This window comes from Scyliorhinus torazame, chromosome 18 (assembly GCF_047496885.1).
Source record: "Scyliorhinus torazame isolate Kashiwa2021f chromosome 18, sScyTor2.1, whole genome shotgun sequence".
Classification (NCBI taxonomy): Eukaryota; Metazoa; Chordata; class Chondrichthyes; order Carcharhiniformes; family Scyliorhinidae; genus Scyliorhinus; species Scyliorhinus torazame.
This window is the reverse complement of record NC_092724.1, coordinates 70,946,192-70,961,726: the sequence shown is the minus strand read 5'-3', so window position 1 is coordinate 70,961,726 and position 15,535 is coordinate 70,946,192. Positions and strand designations below refer to the sequence as shown.

General features: G+C 46.7%; 1 protein-coding gene across 3 annotated transcripts in view; it reads right to left on the bottom strand.

The window, feature by feature from the left end:
* The window catches only part of LOC140395291 (lipoprotein lipase-like), a 48,368-nt gene extending 33,494 nt beyond the window's left edge, over positions 1-14,874 (bottom strand). For 2 of the 3 annotated variants that reach the window (XM_072482872.1, XM_072482873.1), the window contains exons 1-4: positions 14,267-14,874; positions 11,683-11,709; positions 8,984-9,153; positions 2,465-2,644 (exon numbers count right to left, since the gene is read on the bottom strand). In XM_072482872.1, coding sequence (XP_072338973.1) covers positions 2,465-2,644; positions 8,984-9,153; positions 11,683-11,709; positions 14,267-14,354 — 465 coding nt within the window. In that variant the 5' untranslated portion in view covers positions 14,355-14,874. The remainder of the gene's footprint in view (positions 1-2,464; positions 2,645-8,983; positions 9,154-11,682; positions 11,710-14,266) is intronic. The other variant, XM_072482874.1, reaches the window with a different exon arrangement.
* Between the last annotated feature and the right edge of the window lie 661 nt (positions 14,875-15,535).

Here is a 15,535-nt window from a genome sequence, read left to right as displayed (position 1 = left end):
CAGAATTGAGGGGGTAAATGGGGGCAATGTCACTGGACTAGTAATTCAGAGGCGCAGAAATTCAAATCCCACCACAGCAGGCACAGTAGTTAGCACTGTTGCTTCACAGTGCCAGGGTCCCAGGTTCGATTCCCGACTTGGGTCACTGTCTGTGCAGAGTCTGCACGTTCTCCCTGTGTCTGCGTGGGTTTCCTCCGGGTGCTCCGGTTTCCTCCCACAAGTCCCCAAAAGACGTGCTGTTAGGTAATTTGGACATTCTGAATTCTCCATCCATGTACCCAAACAGGCGCCAGAATGTGGGCAGCACGGCAGCACAGTGGTTAGCACAGTTGCTTCACAGCTCCCGGGTCCCAGGTTTGATTCCCGGCTTGGGTCACTGTCTGTGCAAAGTCTGCACGTTCTCACAGTGTCTGCATGGGTTTTCTCCGGATGCTCCGTTTTCCTCCTACAGTCCAAAAATGTGCAGGTTACGCGGATTGGCTGTGCTAAATTGTCCTTAGTGTCCAAAACGGTTGGGTGGGGTTACTGGGTTACGAGGATACGGTGGAGGGCGCTCTTTCCAAGGGCAGGTGCAGACTCGATGGGCCGAATTGCCTCCTTCTGCACTGTAAATTATATGAATATGGCGACTAGGGGCTTTTCACAGTAACTTCATTGCAGTGTTAATGCAAACCTACTTGTGACAATAAAGATTATTATTATAGTGGAATTTATATTCAATTAGAAAGATAGTCTCAGTAACCCGTCTGGTTCATTAATATCCTTTAGAGAAGGAAATCTGCCGTCCTTATCCAGTCTGGCCTACATGTGACTCCAGACCCACACCAGTGTGGTTGATTCGTAAATGTCCTCTGAAATGGCCCAGCAAGACACTCAGGTCAAGGGCAATTAGAATGGGCAACAAATGCTGACCCAGCCAGCGATGCCAAATCCCATGAAAGAATAAAGAAACTTGGTACTGCAGCTGTGGTCTACCTAGGACTTTGGGTTATCACATGGCTTTTGTGGGATCATGCTGTGCACAAACTGTCTACCACGTTGCCAATACTACAACAGTGACTACAAAACACCAACCCCCTTGCGATCATGTTGACCTTTTTCTATATGTATGCCCAAAGATGTGCAGGTTAGGTGGATTGGCCATGTTAAATTGCCCCTTATTGTCCAAAAGATTAGGTGGGGTTACAGGGATAGGGTGGGTTTACTGGGTTATGGGGCTAGGACAGGTTATGTGAGGTTACGGGGATTGGGTAGGGAGCTCTTTGAGAGTTGGTGCAGACTCGATGGGCCAAGCGGCCTCCTTCTGCACTGTAGTGATTCTATGTGTCCTGGGAGCCTCTTCTCAACAAAGGCCGACACAAGTGGCCAAATACTCAGCATTGTGCCAACTGAGGAAAAGAGTATTTAAGGACCAGGATCTCAAACCCAAGATTAAGGTTACCAGGCAGCTCTGATTCCCGTGCTTCAAGAGGTTTCAGATATTGGACAACTTACAGGAGGGACCTCAAAAGGGCTGGAGAAGTACCGCCAGTGGGGCCTTCGCAACATCCTCCAAATCCGGTGCAAGAAAGACTGTCCAATAGCAGCATCCTCTCCCAAGCTAACTTTCCCAGCATCCAGGTGTTAATCACTCAAAACCAGCTAAACTGGACGGGACATGTTCATATACCCAAAACCAGACGCCCAAAACATATACTCACCGGGGAATTTGGTTGTGACAGGAGATTCCCAGAAACACTGTCCTCAAAGCATCACCAAAAAGGTCAAACATTCCAGTGTCTCAATGGGAGTGGCTTGTGACCAGCCAAGATGAAGAAGACACCAAACAACCTAAGAGACTCAATCAGGGATGTGCGGCGGCAAATTCGCGGTATCGAAGAGAGTGAACAAACCTCGAGACACCCCCTTTCCCCAACCCTGCATCCACCACTTGCCCCACACGCAGCAAATCTGCAGATCGTGCATTGGATGATCATCCATTTCAGAACCTAGCGAATCAGAGTGCAAGCAAGTCATCCTTGAACTCAAGGGACTGAGCAAGACTGTAGCTCAGAAGTGCTCAATTGATTGCAAAGTGTTTCAGGATGGCCCAAGGACTTGAAAGGCACTATATAAATGCAAGTCTGTTACATATGCAACATCTTTGTGCATTGTCAATTTGCTAACTAAAACAAGCTGTGAGATCTAATGATATGATGTTCTACATCTTTGCAAAAATTAGTGACGGGTAGGAAGTGAGGCTAGGAGCGAGGGGGCAGGATGCTTTCAAGGTACACAATAGATTTGGTGGCAAAGAAGTTTACCAAAATTGGTCTGTTGTTAAATCGGGGAAATCACCATCTAAAAGCAGCCAGATATTGGGGTCAGTGAAGATAATCTTCAGGAAATGAGTGTAACATGGAATTCCGGAGCTGAAGTGGAGATAGTGGGAAGAGCAGGAAAGACGGAAGCATTTGAGACCCACCTCCAACCATTCAATAAAGTAGGCAATGTCACGGCCAACCAGCTTGGTGTTGTCAGCAGCAATTGGGTAGTGTTGATGAGCTCGGGTTAACCAGTCCACCACGATAACGTTGGAATCCCCTTCTCTCTCATATAAAGCAAGGACAAGCTTTGGAATCCAACTCTCAAACATGCCTGTGACCTACAAAGCAAATATAATGAGAATGAAATCGCTTGCTTGCTCTCTCACACTGTACGGAGTTGTAGGACTAATGGCAGAAGAGTGAGAAAAACCCATGCAAGGACAGTGTGTCAACCCCTTGACAAATATTAATGACAGACTTCCCAAAGTAAATCTAGATTTACAAGCTTCTGTCAGTCCCATTGTGACTGCCGTTAGCACTGGCAGCATGGTGGCACAGTCATTCGCACTGCTGCCTCACAACACCAAGAACATTGGAACATAGGAATTAGGAGCAGAAGTTGGCAATTCAGCCCTTTGAGCCTGCTCCACCATTCAATCAGATCATGGCTGATCTCTTCCTGGTCTCAATGTCCACTTCCCCACCTGTTCACCACAGATCCCTTTAACCTGTTTATTTTAAAAATCAGAAATCTATCTCCTTCTTGAATCCATTTAATGATTCCCACCGCACGATGGGGCAGCAAGTTCCACAAATGAACTACTCTGTGTGTAGTTCCTCCTCATCTCAGTTCTAATTCTGCCACCTCTCAACCTATATCCGTGACCTCTTGTTCTAGACTGCCCCACAAGGTCTTCATTTACTTTATCAATCCCTTTTAGTATTTTATACACCTCAATCAGATCCCCTTGTAAACTCCAGCAAGTATAAGCCCAAACTTTTTAATCTCTCCTCATACGTCAACCCTTTCATCCCCGGAATTAATCCACCCAGGTTCGATTCCAGCCTTGGGTCTGTGTGGTGTTTGCACTTTCCCCCAATGTCTGCGTGGGCTTCCTCCGGGTGCTCCGGTTTCCTCCCACAGTCCAACGATGTACAGGTTAAATGGATTGGCCATGCTAAATTGCCCCTTAGGGCGGGGTAGAGAGCTCTTTTAAAGGGTCGGTTCAGTCGATGGGCTGAATGGCCTCCTCTGTACAGAAGGGATTCAATGGTTAATCAGATGCATATATTAATTGCTTGATACAGAAAAATTCAGGAGCATTTTAAACAGCACTATGAAAAGCAAACCAGCAGGTCAACATTATGTTATTCTCTAAGTCTGAATAAAGATTGTAGACGTCCAGTTAACACAAATACTTTATTCAGTAGGTTTGTTCTGTTTCCAGAGCTTAACTGGACATAATAGTCAAGAGGTATGACCAGTGAAGCTAAGGTAAGCTGCCGATGCTGAGCTGTCTCTGTCTGCTGCTGCTCACTAGCCCTGTGCTTCTGAAAGAGGCGGATCCTCCCTTGGGCTGGACCCTTTATACCCATCGCTGATGCTGCCCTCCAGTGATGCTGTGGCTGTTACATCAGTCTGTAGTCCCTGGTGTAGGTGCAGATGTATGTACAGGTGTACAGATCACGACAAACATCACATGGCTTGTTGTGAGAGTTGCTGTGATATTACCTGCTGTGCTTCAGACATAATCATTGCATCTACCATACCCCAAAAAAATCCCATTGGTGGTGACTCACATTGCGCTATTCTGGGGAAGGTCGTTTTGTGAAGAAAATCCCACTTTATTTCTTTGATGGTGGATAACTGACGGATTAAAGAGAGTGTGGAGGTTGGATTGAGTGTGTTTGAGGGGAGTGTGGGGACTGGATTGAGTGTGTTTGAGGGGAGTGTGGAGGTTGGATTGAGCGTGTTTGAGGGGAGTGTGGAGGTTGGATTGAGCGTGTTTGAGGGGAGTGTGGAGGTTGGATTGAGCGTGTTTGAGGGGAGTGTGGAGGTTGGATTGAGTGTGTTTGAGGGGAGTGTGGAGGTTGGATTGAGTGTGTTTGAGGGGAGTGTGGAGGTTGGATTGAGTGTGTTTGAGGGGAGTGTGGAGGTTGGATTGAGTGTGTTTGAGGGGAGTGTGGAGGTTGGATTGAGTGTGTTTGAGGGGAGTGTGGGGACTGGATTGAGTGTGTTTGAGGGGAGTGTGGAGGTTGGATTGAGCGTGTTTGAGGGGAGTGTGGAGGTTGGATTGAGTGTGTTTGAGGGGAGTGTGGAGGTTGGATTGAGTGTGTTTGAGGGGAGTGTGGAGGTTGGATTGAGTGTGTTTGAGGGGAGTGTGGAGGTTGGATTGAGTGTGTTTGAGGGGAGTGTGGAGGTTGGATTGAGTGTGTTTGAGGGGAGTGTGGAGGTTGGATTGAGTGTGTTTGAGGGGAGTGTGGGGACTGGATTGAGTGTGTTTGAGGGGAGTGTGGAGGTTGGATTGAGTGTGTTTGAGGGGAGTGTGGAGGTTGGATTGAGTGTGTTTGAGGGGAGTGTGCAGGTTGGATTGAGTGTGTTTGAGGGGAGTGTGGAGGTTGGATTGAGTGTGTTTGAGGGGAGTGTGGGGACTGGATTGAGTGTGTTTGAGGGGAGTGTGGAGGTTCGATTGAGTGTGTTTGAGGGGAGTGTGGAGGTTGGATTGAGTGTGTTTGAGGGGAGTGTGGAGGTTGGATTGAGTGTGTTTGAGGGGAGTGTGGGGACTGGATTGAGTGTGTTTGAGGGGAGTGTGGAGGTTGGATTGAGTGTGTTTGAGGGGAGTGTGGAGGTTGGATTGAGTGTGTTTGAGGGGAGTGTGGAGGTTTGATTGAGTGCGTTTGAGGGGAGTGTGGAGGTTGGATTGAGTGCGTTTGAGGGGAGTGTGGAGGTTGGATTGAGTGCGTTTGAGGGGAGTGTGGAGGTTGGATTGAGTGCGTTTGAGGGGAGTGTGGAGGTTGGATTGAGTGCGTTTGAGGGGAGTGTGGGGACTGGATTGAGTGTGTTTGAGGGGAGTGTGGAGGTTGGATTGAGTGTGTTTGAGGGGAGTGTGGAGGTTGGATTGAGTGTGTTTGAGGGGAGTGTGGAGGTTGGATTGAGTGTGTTTGAGGGGAGAGTGGAGGTTGGATTGAGTGTGTTTGAGGGGAGTGTGGAGGTTGGATTGAGTGTGTTTGAGGGGAGTGTGGAGGTTGGATTGAGTGTGTTTGAGGGGAGTGTGGAGATTGGATTGAGTGTGTTTGAGGGGAGTGTGGAGATTGGATTGAGTGTGTTTGAGGGGAGTGTGGAGGTTGGATTGAGTGTGTTTGAGGGGAGTGTGGGGACTGGATTGAGTGTGTTTGAGGGGAGTGTGGAGGTTGGATTGAGTGTGTTTGAGGGGAGTGTGGGGACTGGATTGAGTGTGTTCGAGGGGAGTGTGGGGACTGGATTGAGTGTGTTCGAGGGGAGTGTGGAGGTTGGATTGAGTGTGTTCGAGGGGAGTGTGGAGGTTGGATTGAGTGTGTTCGAGGGGAGTGTGGAGGTTGGATTGAGTGTGTTCGAGGGGAGTGTGGAGGTTGGATTGAGTGTGTTCGAGGGGAGTGTGGAGGTTGGATTGAGTGTGTTCGAGGGGAGTGTGGAGGTTGGATTGAGTGTGTTCGAGGGGAGTGTGGAGGTTGGATTGAGTGTGTTCGAGGGGAGTGTGGAGGTTGGATTGAGTGTGTTCGAGGGGAGTGTGGAGGTTGGATTGAGTGTGTTCGAGGGGAGTGTGGGGACTGGATTGAGTGTGTTCGAGGGGAGTGTGGGGACTGGATTGAGTGTGTTCGAGGGGAGTGTGGGGACTGGATTGAGTGTGTTCGAGGGGAGTGTGGGGACTGGATTGAGTGTGTTCGAGGGGAGTGTGGGGACTGGATTGAGTGTGTTCGAGGGGAGTGTGGGGACTGGATTGAGTGTGTTCGAGGGGAGTGTGGAGGTTGGATTGAGTGTGTTCGAGGGGAGTGTGGAGGTTGGATTGAGTGTGTTCGAGGGGAGTGTGGAGGTTGGATTGAGTGTGTTCGAGGGGAGTGTGGAGGTTGGATTGAGTGTGTTCGAGGGGAGTGTGGAGGTTGGATTGAGTGTGTTCGAGGGGAGTGTGGAGGTTGGATTGAGTGTGTTCGAGGGGAGTGTGGAGGTTGGATTGAGTGTGTTCGAGGGGAGTGTGGAGGTTGGATTGAGTGTGTTCGAGGGGAGTGTGGAGGTTGGATTGAGTGTGTTCGAGGGGAGTGTGGAGGTTGGATTGAGTGTGTTCGAGGGGAGTGTGGAGGTTGGATTGAGTGTGTTCGAGGGGAGTGTGGAGGTTGGATTGAGTGTGTTTGAGGGGAGTGTGGAGGTTGGATTGAGTGTGTTTGAGGGGAGTGTGGAGGTTGGATTGAGTGTGTTTGAGGGGAGTGTGGAGGTTGGATTGAGTGTGTTTGAGGGGAGTGTGGAGGTTGGATTGAGTGTGTTTGAGGGGAGTGTGGAGGTTGGATTGAGTGTGTTTGAGGGGAGTGTGGAGGTTGGATTGAGTGTGTTTGAGGGGAGTGTGGAGGTTGGATTGAGTGTGTTTGAGGGGAGTGTGGAGGTTGGATTGAGTGTGTTTGAGGGGAGTGTGGAGGTTGGATTGAGTGTGTTTGAGGGGAGTGTGGAGGTTGGATTGAGTGTGTTTGAGGGGAGTGTGGAGGTTGGATTGAGTGTGTTTGAGGGGAGTGTGGAGGTTGGATTGAGTGTGTTTGAGGGGAGTGTGGAGGTTGGATTGAGTGTGTTTGAGGGGAGTGTGGAGGTTGGATTGAGTGTGTTTGAGGGGAGTGTGGAGGTTGGATTGAGTGTGTTTGAGGGGAGTGTGGAGGTTGGATTGAGTGTGTTTGAGGGGAGTGTGGAGGTTGGATTGAGTGTGTTTGAGGGGAGTGTGGAGGTTGGATTGAGTGTGTTTGAGGGGAGTGTGGAGGTTGGATTGAGTGTGTTTGAGGGGAGTGTGGAGGTTGGATTGAGTGTGTTTGAGGGGAGTGTGGAGGTTGGATTGAGTGTGTTTGAGGGGAGTGTGGAGGTTGGATTGAGTGTGTTTGAGGGGAGTGTGGAGGTTGGATTGAGTGTGTTTGAGGGGAGTGTGGAGGTTGGATTGAGTGTGTTTGAGGGGAGTGTGGAGGTTGGATTGAGTGTGTTTGAGGGGAGTGTGGAGGTTGGATTGAGTGTGTTTGAGGGGAGTGTGGAGGTTGGATTGAGTGTGTTTGAGGGGAGTGTGGAGGTTGGATTGAGTGTGTTTGAGGGGGACATTGCCACTGGATTATTTGTTGATTTTGAGCAATCGAGGCCCCACTGCCCTGCAATTTCTTGCTGATGTTTTTACCAGGATGTTGCCTGGAATGGAGAGTAGGTCTTACGAGGAAAGGTTGAGGGTGCTAGGCCTTTTCTCATTAGAACGGAGAAGGATGAGGGACGACTTGATAGAGGTTTATAAGATGATCAGGGGAATAGATAGAGTAGACAGTCAGAGACTTTTTCCCCGGGTGGAACAAACCATTACAAGGGGACATAAATTTAAGGTGAATGGTGGAAGATATAGGGGGGATGTCAGAGTTAGGTTCTTTACCCAGAGAGTAGTGGGGGCATGGAATGCACTGCCTGTGGAAGTCGTTGAGTCGGAAACATTAGGGACCTTCAAGCAGCTATTGGATAGGTACATGGATTACGGTAAAATGATATAGTGTAGATTTATTTGTTCTTAAGGGCAGCACGGTAGCATTGTGGATAGCACAATTGCTTCACAGCTCCAGGGTCCCAGGTTCGATTCCGGCTTGGGTCACTGTCTGTGCAGAGTCTGCACATCCTCCCTGTGTCTGCGTGGGTTTCCTCCGGTTTCCTCCCACAGTCCAAATATGTGCAGGTTAGGTGGATTGGCCATGATAAATTGCCCTTAGTGTCCACAATTGCCCTTAGTGTTGGGTGGAGGTGTTGACTTTGGGTAGGGTGCTCTTTCCAAGAGCCGGTGCAGACTCAATGGGCCGAATGGCCTCCTTCTGCACTGTAAATTCAATGATAATCTATGATTAATCTAGGACAAAGGTTCGGCAAAACATCGTGGGCCGAAGGGCCTGTTCTGTGCTGTATTTGTCTATGTTCTATGTTCATAGAATCATAGAATTTACAGTGCAGAAGGAGGCCATTCGGCCCATCGAGTCTGCACCGGCTCTTGGAAAGAGCACCCTACCCAAGGTCAACACCGCCACCCTATCCCCATAACCCCACCCAACACTAAGGGCAATTTTGGACACTAAGGGCAATTTATCATGGCCAATCCACCTAACCTGCACATCTTTGGACTGTGGGAGGAAACCGGAGCACCCGGAGGAAACCCACGCACACACGGGGAGGATGTGCAGACTCCGCACAGACAGTGACCCAAGCCGGAATCGAACCTGGGACCCTGGAGCTGTGAAGCAATTGTGCTATCCACAAGGCTACCGTGCTGCCTATGTTCTATGATCTTTGGTTTACAGTGCTGAACACAGCCAGTAACATGTTTTTCATTCTATCCGGCTGACCAGAACAATTGGGATTTCTAAATATTTCCCTTTACCGAGGGAAAAATAATCAGACATTTCATGATGTATTAACATTTGACGATGCTTACTGTCCATCCATGTATAACCAAGAACGTTCTTGCGGTTTGATTGAAGTTGCACCGTCTGATGGATTCCAACTGGCCAGGGATCAGGTAGCAAGAATCACCTTCAGGATCCAAGGCGGTGCGAAGAGAGAACTTTGTCTGAACACTGTTAAAATCTCTTTCAGTTTGAGGAGCTGTGGAGAATCAAGAACAATTCTTAATGGGGTTGCAGTAAAGGCACACTCAAGGCATTGAGCGGTGATGAGATGACTTCATGGCAAGAGGGATTAGGGGAAGAATGAAAGCCGAGGTGGATGGAAAGAAGATGCGGAGATGGATAAACTGAACACGGAGTTGGGATATATGGATTGAAGGTGGTGAAATGATTTGCTGATGTTGGGGGTCAATGAAAGTTGGGTGAGGAGGTAACTGCATAATGGATGGAGGCCGCTGGTTACAAACAGGTCAGATGACAGGATGGAGAGAGACAAGATGGGAATGGTGAAGAGCATGAGATAAATGTTTAAGATTGTAAACAAAGTGAAGTGTTTCCAGCAATTTCCCAAAGCCTCTGTTCCTCTTCCTTTTTCTTTGCTCTCAGTGAATGAGTCAGACAGGGGCCAAGAGCTGACCTCAGCAGCATGAGGCCCAAACTATTTTCACTCCCAAGCTATGATCACATGAATGCAGCGCAGAGCCAGCCCCACTCACTCCCCTACCCTCAAACCCAGTCTGCCTGAATCCAGCTGGCTGCAGGGTGATGGTAGGAGGCTGCTAGCAAGGACAGATGGAATGTGTACGTCAAGGGGAGGGCATTTCCAAAGGGTCTTGTGATCAGAGGGCAGGGGAAGGGTCGGGGGGCAGCAGAGGTTGCCATTTTGCTTGGGGGATAGGGTCTTGGGGAACACTGGACCCATAAATCTGGGATAACTGCCATCTCGAGAGGTAATTTAACAATTATTATGTACAGATCATACTTTAGACTAATTCTGCATTCCCCGGGAGAACAACTGTGTCTTGTCCCCTATTATTATTTAGTGATAATTCTGGAACGTACATCAACATTAGGTCTAGGCTTTATTTTCAGATATTATTTGGGAATAAACTATAATTGATGCAAAGATTTGATGAATTTTAGCATGCTAAGCAAGGATGTGCGTATTGCAGGAGGAGTAACTGATCTCCATGGAGGGTTTCAAATTCCTAAAAGTCACAAGTATTATTTACAAATCTGAGTTTGAAGCAGAAGGTTGCGATAACATTTTTGGCAGCATTCTTAATGTGTTTACTTACTGAAAATATGACAAACAACTGTATCTCATAAACCTGCTTAAGTTTGTAAACGTAACCACACCAATGTTATTAAGATGAACCTGGCACATTTTGAATCATCAATAACTACCAAATGACTATCAAATCTCTTTTTCCAATTAGATTAATACCATAACCTCTCGTCCAGAATGGTCGGGACCAAGTCATTTCTGGATTATGGAATGACGTTAGAATGCCCAACTACAAGTGTGCAAATGGGAACACAACATAGATATAAATATTTACCTGAAGCATTCAAATGATAAAACATTATAAATTAGTGCTAAAAATTGTTTACTTATCCAAACATTGTACCTTCCACATTTCCACTCATATAATGCTGGCCTAAATGATGCTGTAAGTTGCCTGAATCTGCAACATTTCTGGATAATTTCTGTTTCTGAACAGTAGATTTCAAGACTGGAGAGGCATATTTGAACTTCCGCACTTTGCACTCGACTCATTCTGATCAGTTCAGGTGTTATTACGTGCAGCTCAAAGATTGCAAAACACCAACTATTCAACCCGAGTGTCTCAGCAGTTAATGTTAATATTTGTGAATGTTCCGGGTGGTCCATGACTGGACCTCATTATAGAAGCTAAATTTTGAGGTCCTGGTTAGAGTGGTGAAGGAGGAATGAAGCGATGGGGTAGCCTCTTGCTGACTTTAGCTGGAAGGATCCAATCGATTAAAATGAATATCGTCCCAAGATTTCTGTTTTTGTTTCAGTGCCTTCCAGTTTTGCCTTTGAAGTCTTTTTTTTTTTTTAAACAGGAGTTAATAAGATGATCTAGTCTTTTATTTGGGAGGGTAGGACCCCATGGATCCATAGGATGTATTTTTACAAAGGAATAAACAACCAGAGTCTTGCATTACCCAACCTATTATATTATTATTGGGTAGCAAATATTGAAAAGGTGTGGGGGTGGCATGGAGGGACAGAATCTATGTGGGGGCGGATGGAGAGGAATGACTCTAAAGGCACCAGCTTGAGGTCATTGGTTACGGCTCCCCTTCTGTTTTCCCCAATGAAATGGACTGCCAATCCGGTGGTGGTGGCCTCCTTGAAAATATGGGGACAATTTAGACGACAATTCAAACTGGGTGCCATGTCAATGTTGTCCCCAATGTGGGAACCACTGTTTGGTGCCAGCAGTTTTGGATTTGGGGTTTGCAAGGAGGAAGGGTTGGAAAGGTTCGAGGATCTGTTTGGTGATGTTAAGTTGCTGAGTTTTGAGTAGTGGCTGGAGAGGGGTAAGCCCTCAATAGTTTTGATATTACCAGGTACGAAACTTAGCGCACAAGGAGATTGCTCCCTTCCCTATGTGCACCCCCCCCCCCCCACCCCCACATTGATGGACAAGTTCTTTCGGCAGCAAGTGTAGGGGAGGCAGGGGTGTCGGAGACCTACCGTCGGCTGATGTCGACAGATCAGGTCCTGTTGGATGAAATTAAAAGAGAATTTTTAAAAACAATTTTATTTAAGAATCTTTATTGTCACAAGTAGGCTTTCATTTACACTGCAATGAAGTTACTGTGAAAAGCCCCTAGTCGCCACATTCCGGCACCTGTTCGGGTACACAGAAGGAGAATGCAGAATGTCCAATTCACCTCACAGCACATCTTTTGGAACTTATGGGAGGAAACCGGAGCACCCGGAGGAAACCCACACAGACATGGGGAGAACGTGCAGACTCCACACAGATGGTGACCCAAGCCGGGAATCGAACCTGGAGCTGTGAAGCAAGTGCTATCTACTGTGCTACCGTGCTGTCCACTTGGGAGGAGGAATTGTGCCAGGAACCTGAGAATGGGAAGTGGAGTGAGGCTCTATAAAGAGTCAACTCTACCTCTTTGTGGGCAGCACGGTGGTGCAGTAGTTACCACTGTTGCCTAATGGCGCCGAGGACCCGGGTTCAATCCTGGTTCCGGGTTACTGTCTGCGTGGAGTTTACACATTCTCCACGTGTCTGCATAGGTCTCACCTCCACAACCCAAAGATGTGCAGGGTAGGTGGATTGGCTATGCTAAATTGCCCCTTAATTGGGAAACAAATTGGGTACTTTAAATTTATTTTTAAAAACTCTACCTCGTCATGCGCTCAGCCAAGCCTGTAAAAATTCAAAGTGGTGCATAAGGTGCAATTCAGAGCCTGAATGAGTGGGTTTTTTGCAGACGTATGGGATAGGTGTGAGCGGTGCTCTGGGGGCCCTGCCCATCACACACACACACACATGTTCTGGTCCTGCCCTGGCCTCATGAACGTTTGGGTCTCCTTCTTCAGCACCATAATAATAATCTTTATTAATGTCACAAGTAGGCTGCAATGACGTTATTGGGCATTCTTGATGTCAACTTGGAGCAATGTCCTTTGGTGGCTATTTTTGGGGATCTCAAACTTGCCGGAGTTACAGACAGGAGCAAAGGCAGATGCTCTTGCCTTTGCTTCCTTGATAGCCTGTAGGCGAATCTTGTTTGACTGGAGGTCCTCGCCCAGTGCATCAGCTTGTCTCAGCGATCTGATGGAATTTTTACACTTAGAAAAAAATCAAGCGCCTAATGAGAGGGTCGGCTGAAGGAGTTTACCTCAGGTAGCAGCAGTTTATCATTTATTTCCTTTTTCAGAGAGTTGGTTACTGTCAGAATTTAGGGGTAGGGGTGAGGAAGGGAGGGCATTGGGGGTTGGTTGTTGTTTCTTTTGGGTTTGTGGGGATGATGGAAAGATTGGAATACAATTCACTGTTCTACATAAATGGTTGTAATGGTGTTATTCTGGAAAATTGTTAAAATATATATTTTTTAAATTGAGGTGACAGGTTGGGCGATGGGGTATATTTTCTGTATATTGTAGGAATCTGGTTAAATATTTTATGTTTGTAAACTGAAAATTTGAATAAAATATTTTTTTTTACAAATTGATAATAAATCAGGATGATACAAAATGGAATAACTCTTTCAACTTTGAGAGTTTCATGTTACAGTTTAACCGTTTGAAAACAGATCAAAAATACAATGTCATTATTTTGAATGAAATGTATTTTTACATTAGCCACACCTACAGAGGGAGCCCACCAACCTGGTTTATTTCTACTGCTTGCCAATCCTCCATCCATTCAATCATATTGGAGCACTCGCCTGATGAAGACGCTGTGCTCCGAAAGCTTGTGATTCCAAATAAACCTGTTGGACTTTAATCTGGTGCTCTAAGACTTCTTACTGCATTGTAATTTAGTTAGATATGTAATAGTTTTGGCAGTTCACAGTTAGATGCGCGACGGTGGTAAATTTACAGCTGTAAATGTAGACTATATTGCAAATTACAATCAAGTTTGTGGCTGCTATGTAACTGTTTGAGTTTACAGCCTCAAGTATGACTTTTGCGGTTCACGGTTAGATGTAGGACTATATTGCAGTTTATAATTAGTAATGTGATTGTGTTTTAGTTTACAGTGTGATTTACGGAATGGGCAACAGTTTATGTCTATTGCAGTTTGATACGAGATTGTCTTGTCATTTGCAATTAAACCTGTGCCTCTCCATTCTGGGTGTGAATGCTGGTGTGTTTCTGCTCCAGTTACCCTGTTCTTCAGCACAGGGAGCTGTATGTTGACATCAGGCATCGAGCGCCTTTGAATGTCGGAGGTCCCGCTGAGCACAGCAGGGGATTGTGCAGTTCCTCACTCCAAGGACTGGGAGGTTACTCTCGGTCACCGCCGTGCAGCCTCTGGGATTACCAGGAACTCATTGTATAAGGGAGTGATGATGGGGCAGAGGCAGTAACCCACTCGCTGCTGGTCACACAACTTTTAAATTACGCACACAAAAAATACTTTTTCACATTAATTGTTAACCAGTTGACATTTCCTAATCGATTTCAGTTTAATGTCTGAAAAAAAGTTTCATTCACACGGCGGCCACTAAAACACAGCGCCCACTGAGGTTAACCTCGGAATGTCATTATTTAAATTTCTGAATGAAATATGAATTGGTTTTACCTGTGTGACGGGCTGGATGATTCGCTGATACTCTGCTGAGGCGAAACAGAAAAATGGAAATCCAGACAATGTAACCTCCTCCTGCCATTCTCAGCTTTAGTATGGGTTTTAAATAACTTTCTTGCCCTGATAATCCTTTAGGTGAAGGAATCCAGCTGTCTTCACAAATCCTGTTTCTCGCGGAGATGTCTTGCTTTGCCTTGTTGAGTTGACCTATATTTTCTTCTCTCTATATCTCTCTCCCTCTGTGTCCTAGTCTCTAGCTATCCTTTCTCTCTTTATTTATGTGTCCCTGGCTGTATGTCTCTATCTCTGTCCTTGTGTCTCTCTATCTGTCTGTCTCTCTATATCTCTCACTCTCGTGTAGGACTTTTCTCTGCTTGTGATTCTATCACAATCCCATTTACCTCTTCCACTTTTTCTAACCGCCTCAGTGTGATTATGCTAATCACTGCCGATCTATTGGTTATTCGTTGATCCCAAGGGTACGGTCTTTTCTCTTTGGAAATATTTTTTCTCCTTCCTCTGGCACGGCTCCAATCCTCGAGTTGCTAACGTGTAACTGCAAATCCCCCTGCAATTCATTCAACTTTCCAACATGGTCAAGCGCGGTGTGCATGAGAAACTGACAGAACTCCTTCAAACACATCCAACCGGGTTGGGGGCGATTCCGTCTCCACATTTTTCTTTTTGGGGCTTTTTTTTTAAGCCCTTCCACTATCATGTGACAAGGAACAGAATGATTGATGTGACAGATGTACTTCATGGTCCCTGTGAATCAGATCCCCAATGTTGTAAAGTCAGGACATTCCCGCATGCCACATCCTAGTCCAGCTGTGCCGCCAGGTATCCCAGAGTATTTCTCCACGCACTCATTCTGATGTTTCCTCCTCCCAGTTGCCCAGTCCTTGGTGATTCCAGCAAAATTGTAGAAGGAATCTTTTTGTTGTTATTTATTCCTTTCTCAGAGTTACTCCAGAGTGGTCAGGGCAAGTCTCTTGCTCTAATAACCAATTCAATTCATGGTCCTCAGACAAGGGACATACCAGACCCGAGTTGACAATCACAGGTAACACACCGTTGGCTTGACCTTAGCCAAAAGGCTGAGAATCAATCACAGACAATTATTCTAATTCCCATTGTTCAAATAACTAGCTCCCTCCAATTTACCGCACAGTGGTCAGCACTGCTGCCACACAGCGCCAGGGACCCGGGTTCAATTCCGACCTTGGGTGACCATGTGGAGATTTCACGTTCTCCCCTTGTCTG